Raw genomic sequence first — 13,884 nt, 5'->3', positions numbered from 1 at the left:
AAAGGTCTGCCGATGGACAGGTATATACCGCTACCTATTGCATTCATCTTGGTAAAACATGGATCCCACAGCTTTACTAGGAGATGTAGGGCTTCATTTAAGCAGCAGACAGTTTGGGATCATTCCTAAGGGTTAATAGCCTGGCTCTTTCTGCAGGAAGGTCCAAGAACATGTTAAGGTGGGGTGCGGAGAGAAATTAAGTGTCATCCTGTTTCCATTCATTAATAGCTGCTTTGACATCCTAAAGACCTATTTTTACTGGTATAACTGGAGTGTATTGTTGGAAACATCTACCTTTCTAGACACCTGAATTGAGCTCACTCCGGAAATGAGCAGTGGCTGTTGGTTTCCTGGTAGCATGACAGCTTCAGGTGCAAATCCCTGGCTGACTGCAAAGACTAGGGCCAATATTATCATCAGACCTCTGCTTGGCATCAGTGAGGGTGTGGCCGCCAGAGCAGAATTGCCACCCTTGGTACTTAAAAGTGGACTGGAAGCAGATCCATCATTTCATTTAAAGATCCCTAACTGAGTTATCAGTGATCAGTGCTGGAATCTAAGATCATAAGAACGGCCATACTGGGTCAGACCAAAAGGCCATCTAGGCCAGTAGTCTGTCTTGCGACCGTGACCAGTGCCACATGCCCCAGAGGAAATGAACACAACAGGTCATTGTCAAGTGATCCATCCCCTGTTGCCCAGTCCCAGCTTCTGGCAAACAGAGGGTAGGGACACCATTTGTGAAGGGGACCTAGGATGGCCATGTTCTCATAGTTGTATGTCCATCGAGTAGGAATCTGGCTTTTCTTTCATCCACTTGCCTTCCAAACCCTAGCTCTTTGGGAGCCACATGCTCATGATTCCATATTGACTGGGAAGTGGAGCAAACAGGAAGTGAGGTTGGCGCTCTGTGTCCTGTCCTTCTGAAGTCTAGTATTAATGGTTAGGCTGCAAGAAGACTAGGTCACTTAACTTAGTTCTGTAACTGGAAACGCAATATTTAAACACGAGGAACGTTAAAGGAGGACAGGACTCCAAACTCTCTCATCATAGGCAAGGAGAACATTTGGTCTTTACTAAAATATGACGCGTTCAGTGTGAGCCACAAAAGTGTCCAGGGCTCACCTGTAACTTCTGTTAAACTGCAGTGACACCGCTGATCTGTGGAGATCTCTGGGGGGAGACCCCTTGCTTGCCACTCAAGTCCTACAAGCCCTAATAGAGAAGATAAAGACTCCAACAAGAACAGAAGGCAGCATCACCTCAGAGACAGAAATTGACAGGCATTTGGCAGCTGCTGAACCACTCTCAGTAAGTTAGATGACAGACATGTCTTTCAGGCTTTCCTGTGCCCTGTGACAATCCTGCTGATGGAAAGCGGGAAGTGTGGTATAATATTGGTGTGTGGGCACTTCTCCTCTGATGGACTGTTTCCCTGAGTCCGGCTCTGCTGTCTGTGGAACAAATACAGCAGTTTTAGATACGTTACTGATTTACTTAATACTATCTGGCCATTAGAAAGTCTTTGGAACAGGTTTCTTTGCAAATCTTCCTTTGGACTCACAGCATGCCTTGGGAGATCATTACACATTTGTACAGATGTGGGAAAGTGAGCCACGAGTTAAGCAAGCTGCTCGCTGTCATTCAAGTTACTGGCAGAAGGGAGAATTTAGTACAGCAGATATCAGAAGGGGAGACAGGGTGTGATGGCGTTGGGAAGAGATCTCCTTTTTTACCATGCTCTCCTTTCAGGCAACATGTGCCATCTTTGAGGTGGTGTCAGCCCTGCAGTCGAGCAAAGCTGTGCAGGAACTGCTCCCAGAGTTGTTTCCTGTTCTCCTGCAGCAGGTCAGCCATACCCTCGGACAAAAGCTGCCTTTGCCAACGAGAAGCAGCCCGAGCCAACTGCGAAGAGGGCTACAACTTACTGAGGGCAACCCTTGCCAGTAATTAGAAGGAAGGGAGAGAAACAAAGAGAATTCCAGTAGAGTTGTGTGACGCTCCCCAAGAGTTCCCAGGGTTACGAGGCACCTTACCATCACATGCCCTTCGAGTGAGGAAGTCTTGTCTGTGCCTGCTGTGGGTCAGTTCCCTGAAACTGTATATACCACTATGCCAGGTTAATGACAGGCACACACCAACCCCCGAGTCTTCTGACCATTCCGTAGAGTGTCCAGACCTTTATCCACTGAACTCCCACAGAATGATCAGGCCTGCTGTTCCCAATGGAACAGGACACACCAGTTTATTACTTCTACTTTAGACTCTACACTAGATACTTATACTCTGTACTGCAAAACTCACAGCACCTAGATATATTTCTAGTGAAAACAAGAACCGAGATTCTCAAAGAACAGAGATTCCAGTGACCGTGACTAAGAATGCAAGCAAAAAATGGTTACATTTCAAATGAAATCATATCCTGCTCCTAGAAACTAAACTTAACCAACAGGTTAACCTCCTGTCTAAAGATGTTTCTCACCCAAAGTTCTCAACCAAGCCTGATCGCGACCCCTCTTTCATGAAGCAAACTCGCGGTCCATCTACTTCCTAAGTGAAAGATGTCCCCCAAATAGACTAGAGCAAACCTTTGATGTGTACCCCAAAATTGGGTCCCCACCCCCTGTCTACTTCCTGCTACTTTTCTTTCTTTGAAGTTCTCACAGGCCTTCTCAACTGAATGTGAACCCTACATGCTTAATGTACATGTAAACAAAGAGATGGATAAACATTTCTTGCCTGAAAGAAAACCATTTTGTCACCTTTCCTGGTGACTAGTCCCGAGACACAGATCCTAAGAATGTAATTTTCAACGCATATCCATGACTCTTGACACAGCATCTGTACATGCGTTTCACAATGATATTGGTGACCTGGGCTTTTATTTGAGACTCATGGGGCAATCTTTTAGTGAGCTAGAATGTACGTACCAGGCCCCTCGGCACCCACTCTGTGCCCCTCGCCAGTTAACACTAAGATTCCTGAGTCCTCAGTTGACTTCAGCTCTGGTAGCACATTCATGTACATTTCCCACCAATCTCACAACATTATTAGTTTCTCTTCTTGTTGTGTTTCTTTATTCACTGCCAACAAGGTGCTCATATTACAGACTTCATGGTTTTATAATGTCTCTGAATTTTCCTAGGAAACCAGGATCTCAGCTCTGTTCACGGATGGGCAGCAGGTATCAAATAAACATAAGGAAGTACTACTTCACACAACACACGGTCAACCTGTGGAACTCATTGCCAAGGGGTGTTGTGAAGGCCAAAAGTATAACTGGGTTTAAAAAAAAAAAAAAAGAATGAGATAAGTTCATGGAGAACAGGTCCATCAATGGCTATTAGGCAAGATGGTCAGGGATGCAACCCCAAGCTCTGGGTGTCCCTAGGCCTCTGACCGCCAGAAACTGAGACTGGACAACAGGGATTGGATCATTTCATGATTGCCCTGTTCTGTTCATTCCTGCTGAAGAAGCTGGCATAGACCACTGTTGGAAGACAGTGTACTGGACTAGATGGACCATTGAACTGACCCAGTAAGGCTGATCTTATGTAGTGGCCACAGTGGGTCAGGTTTTCAAGATGGGTGCCTCAGTTTTGTCCACAAAACTTGAATTTGTTCAGATGGATGGGTACCTAGCTATGTGATTGCTGGCGCTGCAGACACGAGTATATATTCTGCTCATGCTGTTGGCCCATGTGCAGGCCCATTTTAGGTACCTATATGTGACGGGGTGGTAGGCTGTGCCCCGGCCTCTTCCATGGACACAGACTGCTCTGAGTCCCTCCAAAGTGTTCTAGGGATGCCTGCTCCTGAGATCCTGGTGGTAAGGGCTCTGATGACTGTTTGACCCCAATGGATGATCTTAAGTCACCTTTACACTTAACCTTTGTTTTCTTTCTCCTCCCTCTTGTCTATACTTTCGTGTCTAGGTTCCTCCAGCCCCTTTACCTATATTTCCTCTTTACCTGGCCCTTCAGGTTTTATTTCCACCCTTCTGGGCCTCCATACCTGCCTTGGTGTCCCTGTTAGAAAGGGATTCCAGTCCATGCCCAGTAGAAGGCAGTGGGACAATCCATCCACTACCCCTACATGTTTCTGCCTAAACTTCCCCTTAATTTTCAGAGTCACCTCTGCCATTGGGCAGAATTTATTGTCCCCATGGACCTGGTATTCAGTTTTGATCCTACCTCTGGGAAGTATCCAGTGGGGTTTCACTAACTCCTGCCTGATTAGCAAACAGGATGAAGCTGTGTCCATTAGTCCCTTTGGTGGCTCCTCCCTACCCAGACCGATATGGTAGGTACTTTCTTTTTTCTTCCCTGCCTGGGAGTCTTGTCCCAACCACAAAACTGGGCAAACCCACAGTCCATTTTCGGACAGTCTCTTTTTAGATGTCCTTCAGGTCCATGTCGGAAGCACACCGTAGGCCAAGCTCCCACTACAGTTCCTTGAGGCTCCTCCCTCTTCTTCTTGCTGCCCTTCCCAGCTGTAGGCACTCTGGTCCTTCTCAAATCTAGTCCCTTAAACCACTGACTCACTCTGGGAATGTCCGCCTCTGCAAATTCCTCTCACTTGAACTGTGGGGTCCAGATGAACTGGCTGGCGCCACCGAATCCATACTCGGGTATGCTCAGGGAGACTCTGAAGAAACTTCCAGAACCATGCAGTCCATGATCTCCCCCACAGTCTGAGTATCTGGCCTTACCAATGAGTGGCCCAATCTTTTAATTTCTGTCCAAATGCACAGAGGCATAATCCCTCAATCCATCTTTCAACTCTACATTTCTGGCAGTACTTTTCCGTGGACAGGCCCCACCTCATCCAGCATGGCTGCCTTAATCATGTCATAATCTCTTGCCTGCTCATCACTAAAAGCCCTATATGTGCTTCCCCAGTTAAATAGGGTGTCAGTTGAAGGGCCCACATTGTTCTGTCCCGAGGAGGTCTCACTGCTCTTCCTTGAAAGGTAACCAAAAACACATCGGGTTGTTCGCAGGTCCCATTTTACAGTCTGATCTCCTGTGCCTGGTTTCCATTTCCTGTCACGGGACTCACCAAACTTTGGAGGAGTTGTTGCCAGACCTGGGCTTGCTCCCGTATAAATTCCTGCCGACTCTTTTGCTGTTAAACCTACCGGGCAAGGAAAAGCTGTTTTTCTGCCTGCTGGGATTGTTGGAAGGTCTGTCGGGTCTTCTACACCAGTGGTCTCCAAACTAGGGTGCGCGGGATGATCCCGGGGGGTGCGTGGCAGCAGTAGCGCCGCCGGACTGCACTCCGCCATTTTTTTCCTTCGGCAGCAGCTCTGCACGTCCACGGCTGGTGCTCCCCTCTGGCGGCCCGCCTGCGGCAGGTCTTCCATCGGTGGCGCGTCTGTGGCAGGTCACCGTGGGGGTGCGTGAGCCAAAACGTTTGGAGACCACTGTTCTACACCAGCAGTTCTCAACCGGGCCGGTTTTAGGGGGTCTGCCAAGCAGGGTTGGCTTTAGACTAGCTGGGGCTCAGGGCAGAAAGCTGAAGCCTTGAGCCCAGCACCTGCACTAAAGCCCCAAGTCCCTGCACCCTGTGGGGTTAAAATCTGGAGCCAGGAGCCCCAAAATCTGATGCCTGGCAGGGCAGAGGCCTGGAACTGGGCCATGGAGTATTTCTAGCATGTTGAGGGTGGGGGGAGGCTCAGAAACGGAAAGGTTGAGAACCCCTGTTCTACACTTCTCTTTGCTGCTTCATCACCCATTTCAGTGTTCCCTCCATCACCTGGACTGCCAAACCTCTACACCGGCTTCTCCAACAGGCTCTCCATTTGCATAGATTACAGGGAAATCCCTGATGATCCCCCAGCTGTGACAGAGAGGGGTGTTGCACCCCCACATCTTCCACAAACACAGATTGTGTTGAGACTTTTTTGCTTGTAAACACTAACGTATAGTCTATTTAATCCCCCTACCAATACATAGCACCTTTATATTGTATCTCAACTTTCTAAACTCTTCTCCAAAAGTCAGGTGGGGGGTAAGGTGTTTCCACTCAGAGACCTCACTTTGTCAGGCTCTCCTAGCTTTTTGTCTTTCTGTTTCTCTTAGGGTGACCAGACAGCAAGTGTGAAAAATCAGGACGGGGGTGGGGCGGCGGGGGGGGGGAGGGAATAGGCACCTGTATAAGATAAAGCCCCAAATATCGCTCCATCTGGTCACCCAAGTTTCTTTCTCTGTCTGTTCCCCTCAAAGGGCTCCTGCCCATGTCCTTTTATACAGTTTCCCTGTTAATGGAATGATTGGTTCCTTGACTCACTAGCCCCAATCTGACCTCGTAATCAGGTACACCTCTATCCAATTAGGCCTTCTGTGAGGAACCGAATTAGTACAAATAGTGACCAGAGTGCTGACTCAAGTGCAAACCCTCAGCACTCTGTCACCTCATATCTGGAGATATGACCCCAAAATGTCCATTAGTGATCACCACACTCTATGCCCCCTGTTTCTGGGTCCTGATCATGTATCTTTTCCATATCACTGTACTCTGCTAGTGCCCATACTCCTTGCAGAAAGAGAAAAAGGACTGCAAAATTTTGTCCCTAGCAAAACTAGTCCTATGAGATGTATGAGACTGAAACTTACCTCCCAGCATCAAGTCCTTCCAGGGACACTGGTGTCCAGGACGTTGCCAATGGATGAACTGCCGATTGAACAGCAGACCTGAGAAGTAACTGGAGCTTCCTGACTCTCTGTTCAAGCTGCACCTTCCTCCTGATTGCTGCAGTTCTGTGCCTCTCTTTCCCCAGGCTTTCTATCAAAGCATTAGAATCTGTGCTTTTCAAGGGTGGGAATGAGAGACTGGTGAGAGCGCTCAGGAAGCAGAGGACTTGGACTCTTGTGGAAAACCCCAAGACTCACCATGAGGGAGTGTGTCTGCTGGTGAGGTAAGAGATCTAGGAGGCATCATTTTATCCTTGGGAATCAGTAGCCAATAGAGTGGCTGAGAGGGAACCTCCCGTTTATAGCTTTGTGGGCAGGGGGTGCGGGGGTGTCCTGGGTGGAAACACACAGCTCCCACTCCGAGCTATCAGAGCTGTATGCTCAGAGCAGCTGAGTTTTTGAAGTGTGCAATCTAGCCCATGAGCGGTTTCTTTTGTCTTCCAGTCTTCTGCTAAGATCTGGACTCATAACACCTGAGATCATACAGAGTCTCCTCCCCTGGGTGAATTCCCCCTCAGAAAACCACCGAGTCACCAGCACAGCTTTCCTTGCCCAGGTAAGACACAGGGCTCTGAAGAGCAGTTTCACCATTAGACTCTTGTCTGCCTTTCTTTCGGGAGTTGTACAGTTCAGTTCATAGGAGTAATTGTCATTTTAGACAGTAGAATAGCTCCTCCTTTATATGGAAACCTCACCAGGAACTTCACGATACCTTTCTGAGTCCTTCTCTCTCTGTGGTTTTTATTACCATCATTGCCTATACTAGCTACACAACCACAGGTGCTGGCTGAGAGAGATACGGACAGAGTTTGGATGAGTGGACCTCTTCTGCCAAGTCCTAGTGCTGATCCTAACCAACAGCTCCTGATTTTGGTTTAGCTCAGCACATCTTCTGAATGAACCGAGCGTCCTAATACTACCAACCAAGCAACCTACAACTACATTAATGTCTATCTTAGGTTCTCATTACTCTAGTATCTGAGGACCTCCAAACTCTTTAATGTCTGTATCCCCACCACACTCCTGCGAGGTAGGGAAGCACTATGTTTCCTATTTTACAGGCAGGGAACTGATGCACAGAAGGGCTAAGTGACTTGCCCAAGGTCACACAGGAAGTCTTTGAGGGAGCAGGAAATGGAACCTGGGTCTCCTAAGTCCTAGGCTAGTGTGGGGATACCTGCTGGAGCATCCTCCCTTTCCACAGTCTTCCTCCAACATCTGCATCATATTTCCCACTTATGCTAAGCAACTATCTTCGGGGCTTATCTGGTTCTAAGAAAAACAACCTCTCTGTGCCTGTGATGGGCTGTACCTGGGCTTTAAGGCTCCTTACAAGAGGCCCCGTGGTCCTACTACACCCTGCCCCAGGAAAAGAGCCCCCAATCTGGGTCTGTCTAGAGAGGCCTCATGAAAGCAGCCAATCCGAGCCCATCAGGCTCGGCTAAAAGGAGCTGAAGGGCTTTAGCAGGTCAGTTCCTGGCAGGAACTGGAGGGGCAAGAAAGGGTGCTGCTCTCTGGCCACAGAAATTCAGGGGACAGCCAGAGTTTGATTCTGGCAGCCTTTACTTAAGCTGGGTTTTCAGGAAGAGAGTCCCGAAGAACTTTAACCCTGAGGTGAGGGTGAAGCTAAAAGTGGCCGGTAGGAAGAAGCGACAATGAACTGAAATCAAGCAGTGCCTAGCTCCTGTTTATAGGATCCATGGTTTGGAACCCAGAGTTAGGGGCAGGCCCAGGTTCCCCTACCACCGACAGTGGCATAAGCCCCATGGAGGGGACAATGCTAATGGAGAGCTTGAACAAAGGGCAGAATGTAAAGGACCCAGAGTTGGGGCTGGAGACCCTAGTGAGGGCAATGGGACTGTTCTGGACTACCCCAGAAGGGGTTCATTTGGACTTTGGGACTCAGCCAGAGGCCTGAGCCACAGAAGACTCACTGAGGACGGCTGGCAGGGTGCACGAGGGGTGAGAAAAGGACTGTGATACCATACCCAGCCACTAAGAGGCTCTCAAGAGGTGAGTGGATCCCTATTTTAGTGCCCAAAAGGAAAGCTCCATGTTTTGTAGACCTTTCTCATTTGTGTGGAATACTAAAGTGACAGTGTATTATGTGCCAAGTATCAGAGGGGTAGCCATATTTGTCTGTATCCTCAAGACTGGGGCTGTAGGAGGACTCCTTGTTGTTTTTAGTGTATGACATGTCGGCTCAAATTCTATTCCCAATCTTAACGATCATATTGGGGCTAATGGACAGGTTGATTTTCTTTCAGCTAATGAGTGATCCCATGCTCAGGGAGAAGAAGTTCCTTAAGCCAGTCTTACACATCTTGGAAGAAAAGTCCCATGATAGGAACAGCATTGTCCGGCAGATGGCTGTAAGAGGCCTGGGAAATTTAGTCTATGGGGCGCCTGAGAAGGTAAGAGAGAATACTGACTAGAATGCAGCATAACTAGAGAAACCAAGGGAAATAGTTGTTCGGAGTTTACAGAGGCTGCACACAATGCACGAGGCCAAATTCTGCTCTCTCACATACCTCGGGTATGTGAGAGAGCAGAATTTGGCCTCGTGCATTGTGTGCAGCCTCTGTAAACTCCGAACAACTATTTCCCTTTGCATTTCCCTTTGCAACTATTTCCCTTTGCAACTATTAACCTCTTTGCAGTCAATACAGAGCAAGCTAGATCCTTTGCTAAGCTGGGCATAAGCAAACAATCTGTGCACTTTTATATGACCATGTGTAAATGTCTCCATCTAGGAACAAAAAATGCAGGCCATACTTACAGGATGAGAGACTCTATCCCAAGAAGCAATGATGCTGAAAACCACTTGAGTCATGGCAGAGAATCAGTTGAACATAAGGTGTCCCAATGCGAAGTTGTGGCCAAAAGGGCTGAAATGATCCTTAGAGGCATAAAGAGAGGAATCTTGACTAAGAGTAAAGAAGTTCTTTTCCCTCTGAATATGACACTCATGTGAGCACTGCTGGAATGCTGTGTCCAGATCAGGTGTCCACAATTCAAGAAGGATGCTGATAAATTAGAGAGGATTCAGAGAAGAGTCCCAAGAATTCTCAAAGGATTGGAAAAGATACCTCTAGTGATAGACTCAAGGAGCTCAATCTATTTAGCTTTACAAAGAGAAGGTTAAGGAGTGACTTGAGGACAGTCTAGAACTACTCACATGGGGAGCACATTTTGAGAATGGGTTCTTCCCATTAGCAAACAAAGGGATAAGAAGATTCAATGGGGGAAAATGAAGCTAGACTAATTCAGACTGGTAATAAGGCATTGATTTTTAATGGTAATTTTAATTAACCATTGGAACAATTTACCAAGGGTTGTAGTGGATTCTCTGTCACTAGCAATTTTAAAATCAAGATTGAACGTTTTTCTAAAAGATACACTCTAGTTCCAACAGAGACTATTTCGGGGAAGTTCAATGTTATGCAGGAGGTCAGACCGGATAATCACAAGGGTTCCTTTTGGCCTTGGAATCTAAGTAACTAGGAATCTAATAATAGGATGACACAGGTGTATTATGGCCCCGAGTTTGGCTCATTGTAGCTGGAACCTGGTCTGAAATATAGCTATAGGTCTCCGGGGGGGTGGGAGTGGGAGATGAAATTCCCACAGCTTCATAACTGCTAAAGAAAACGTATTAGAAGTGTGATCAGTGATAAGTGTTCTTTAATGTCGTATGTTTGTCCAGGTGAAAAAGCACAAGAAGTTTCTTATGGTCATACTGATCAGGGCCTTAAGTGACCCTTTCAGTTCTGAAGTCATTGGCGAGAGCATGAAAGCAGTGGCCAAAGTCCTGAAGGAGCTGAAAGAGAAGGACATAGGTTCTTCCTTCAGAGACCTCACCCAACAGATCCGGACCTACTTTGACAACGTATGTGACCAGAACTCTCCAGCCCCAGTTCAACCGATCTTGATTAGACTCCATTTACTCCCTGGGCATTGCTCATGTCAGAGTGAAGAGATGTTTCGGCCCCAGGGAAGACAGGTGTTTTACGGAGGAGGAGAACATTAGGAGGATGGAGATGACACCCCTGCTCCCACAGTCTCCCCCTTTTGTTCTTCTTTCTTGCCACTGAGAACCTCAAAGAAAGTCTGAATACTAGATTAGGTAGCTAGATAACCATGAAAAGGGGGTTCCAAGGTACAATAGAGAGTGTTGGGCCTGCTCTATACCATTTTTATGTGAGAGGGTTGGAATGATTCCGTTTTGCAGAGAATTTTGAGATTTCAAATTTTGATTTTGTTCCTATTTGTGGGAATCCCTCTCCCCAAACTTCAAAACTCTTTGTGAAACAGAATGACTATTCTCAGCCGAGCTCTATTGAAAGCCTTGGGTCCGGGCAGTCTGCTCTCAGACTATCCCGGTGCTGGGAACCCAGGAAACTGTGGGAGCTAGAAGTGCCAGGGAGTTGCCAATTTGAGAGCCGGGGTCCCAGACGCTGGGGGTTTGGAAGCCCACGATCCCAGTCAGCCTGCTAGATGGGCTTCCAAGGAGCTGAATGGGTGCACTGGCTAGACAGCAGGCAGGTTTCGAAGGACCCCTGCCTGGCTTCTGGAGGAATTTCATCCAAATGGAACTGTCGCTAAAATAGTTTGATGAATCAGGAAATTCGAATCAAAAATTAGTTCATGAAAGTGTTTCCGACTAGCTGTAGTTGGAATCCCTCGACTTTAGCATAGAAGAGATGGCTGTGCGAAGTACGTGATGTGATTGTCCCTTAGTTACTAACTTGTGGGGCTTTCTTGGCTGTAGGAGGACGATGCTCTTCGTTTATTGTCCTTTGTCCTGTTTGGCATCCTGGCCCGCCTGACCAAAAGAAAATGGAAGGGCTATTTCGCCGAGCAGGTTAGACAGAGCTGGGTCACACTTCTGCTGCACCTGCAAGACCCGAACCCCAGGGTTTCAGTGGTAAGACCGAGAGTGACTTATTTACTAAGCCAAAGGAATCTTCCTCCCAATGCCAGGGGAGCTCTGCTATTCCTGCCTGCTGTGGAGGCCCAAATTCTCCCCTCAGTTCATTGCCCTCCTGCTGAGTCAGTTCCCGCCAGGTTGCTCCATGGCTGCCTCACCAGAATCCAGGATAGGTCATGGGTCTGAGCCCGACAGCTCTCTATTCCTGTCTGTCTCTGCACCCCAGGCCCCTGCTTCTCCAGAACAGAAGAGAGACCTGGTGAAGCAGCTTTCATAGGTAGATCTGTTCCAAAAAGACATTGATGCTACCTCCAGGTTGCAGTGGAAGCTCTCCCCTCTATTAGTCATTCCTGCATGTTTTCTGCCAATTACATCCAGATGAATCCCTTTTTATCCTGGAATAAATGAGCAGTCAAGCAGATGAGTTCCCTTTGAATGACCAAAGCACTCAGTAGGGAACAATTAAATGGTGTGACACGCTTTCTTTTTTTCAGGAATGCAGAGCTACGTTTCACCTCTGTGTCCCGTTTTTGGGACTGAAGAGGTTCCAAACTGCCGTGAATCAATACCTTGATGGCACAGCCGAGCTGAAGCCTGAAGAGCTCCAGATGGACATTTGCAGACACCTTGTGAGTGAGCTGTTGAAGTGTCTGAGATTCTTGACTGGAGTGGCGTGTGGTGGTGTAGAGGTGTGGGGGGGATGTGTGATGGGTAATGGAAATAATGGTCAGAGTGGGATATATGACTGAGGGTGACGGGAAATGTAAATCTGCCACAGATCCCCATTTTTCCCACGTCCACCCAGTCACCTGTTCTTTCTCTGATTTACCTGTGGCTCGTAAAAGCATGTGCTGGCAGTCAAAGGGCACTTCTAGCCAGAGAGAGCTCATGTGTCCCTGATTTCCTCTAGGCCAAAGAGAATGCCGAGCTGCTGGAGAACTTGTACAAAAGCGCCATCACGTACTTCTTTAGCAGCTGGGAAGAAATCCGGGCAGTTGCAGCCAAGTTAGCTGGTGAGAGATGATGCCCAGTGTCCCTTTTGGTATTCCCATTGAGGGAGAGAGAAAAAAAAATCCCACTGTGCAGCACTGAGCTGCCATTAATCTTTCTGTGCCTCAGCTTCCCATACATAAATGGGGAGGTTAATATCCCTACCTCTCCAGTGTGGTGGTCGGAGGAAATCATGACTTGCTATAAAGTGCTTTGGGATTGTTGCAGGGAAAGCACGGTGCAGTCATTTAGAAGTAGAGGCTGGGACACTGTCTCATAGGGCATGTTTACACTTGGAGCTGGGGGTCTAATTCCCAGCTTGATGAGACATACCCGCACTAGCCCTGAGTGCTAAAAATAGAGAGTAGCTGCAATGGCAGGAGCAGCAGGAGGTTTAACCACCCCAAGTATGTCCCATCCAAACCCCAAAGTCGATTCTCAAGGTGGCTAGCTCCTCCCACTGCTCGTGCTGCTTTAGCTACACTCTAATTTTAGCATGTGAGCGCTGTCCGAGCTAGTGTGGGCCTGTCCCATTGAACTGGGAGTGATCCCCCTCGCTCAAAGTGCAGACCCACCCACAGTGTTGCTCAGTGCTCTTCACTACTACTTCATCATTGGGAGGCATGCAGCCCACATGCCCTCAGCGCCTGCTGTTTCAGGTTCCTGGCCACACCACCTTGTCAAGGAGACAAAAGTTTCCTCCGCTTTGGCCCTGTGCCCTCTTCTCCCAAGCATACCCAGGTGAGACAGGCAGGCATTGTGGCCTAAGTCTCACCTATCAGTCACCTTGTGGGATCCCTGCTTAGAACTCACTTATTCCTGGCCCCAGTCCTTTGCTCAGACCACTAGACCAAGACACTAGCTTAGTATGTCTCCAATAAGTGACAGCAGTGGCAAGAGGAAGCAAATGGGTTTTGTGTAAACATTCTTAAAAAAAAAAAAAAGTCTTTCTCATTCTCTTCAGTGTGGACTCTAAACTGCACTAACATCCTCTTGCCCACAGCTCACCCTTAGGCCCACAGTAGGAGAGGCCAAAGACCTGTCTAGGGGCTGCTAATATCACTTTGCACTCAACAAGGGAAGGTTTTATGGTTGTTGTTTGTTTTCCATTGTGTATTTAGGCATCATCCTGGAACACACAGACAGGCAGCATATGAAATGGCTGGACCTGGAACATCTGCTGATGTGTAAGTAATAAATACAGCTGAAGTTCTGCTCATCCGTGAGTTCTAAAGGAATTTAGCTGACAAGCAAAAGTAACTGATACCA

At 47.8% G+C, this 13,884-nt stretch overlaps 1 protein-coding gene across 1 annotated transcript; it reads left to right on the top strand.

The window, feature by feature from the left end:
- Positions 1-6,829: 6,829 nt before the first annotated feature.
- Positions 6,830-12,374, top strand: LOC141975313 (protein maestro-like). Its single transcript, XM_074935609.1, has 6 exons — positions 6,830-6,919; positions 7,140-7,251; positions 8,963-9,109; positions 10,402-10,584; positions 11,467-11,622; positions 12,120-12,374. The coding sequence occupies exons 3-6, from the start codon at positions 8,966-8,968 to the stop codon at positions 12,372-12,374; spliced, it is 738 nt and encodes a 245-aa protein (XP_074791710.1). The 5' UTR covers positions 6,830-6,919; positions 7,140-7,251; positions 8,963-8,965.
- The last annotated feature ends 1,510 nt before the right edge of the window (positions 12,375-13,884 follow it).

This window comes from Natator depressus, chromosome 20, assembly GCF_965152275.1.
Source record: "Natator depressus isolate rNatDep1 chromosome 20, rNatDep2.hap1, whole genome shotgun sequence".
NCBI lineage: Eukaryota > Metazoa > Chordata > Testudines > Cheloniidae > Natator > Natator depressus.
This window is presented reverse-complemented; position numbering and strand designations above follow the sequence as displayed.

Excerpts from the sequence above, each read along its gene's own strand:
- LOC141975313 (XM_074935609.1), top strand. The coding sequence starts at position 8,966 with ATGAGTGATCCCATGCTCAGGGAGAAGAAGTTCCTTAAGCCAGTCTTA. Across the intron at positions 9,110-10,401 it reads TCTATGGGGCGCCTGAGAAG|GTGAAAAAGCACAAGAAGTT; the intron begins GTAAGAGAGAAT and ends ATGTTTGTCCAG. Across the intron at positions 11,623-12,119 it reads CGAACCCCAGGGTTTCAGTG|GAATGCAGAGCTACGTTTCA; the intron begins GTAAGACCGAGA and ends TCTTTTTTTCAG.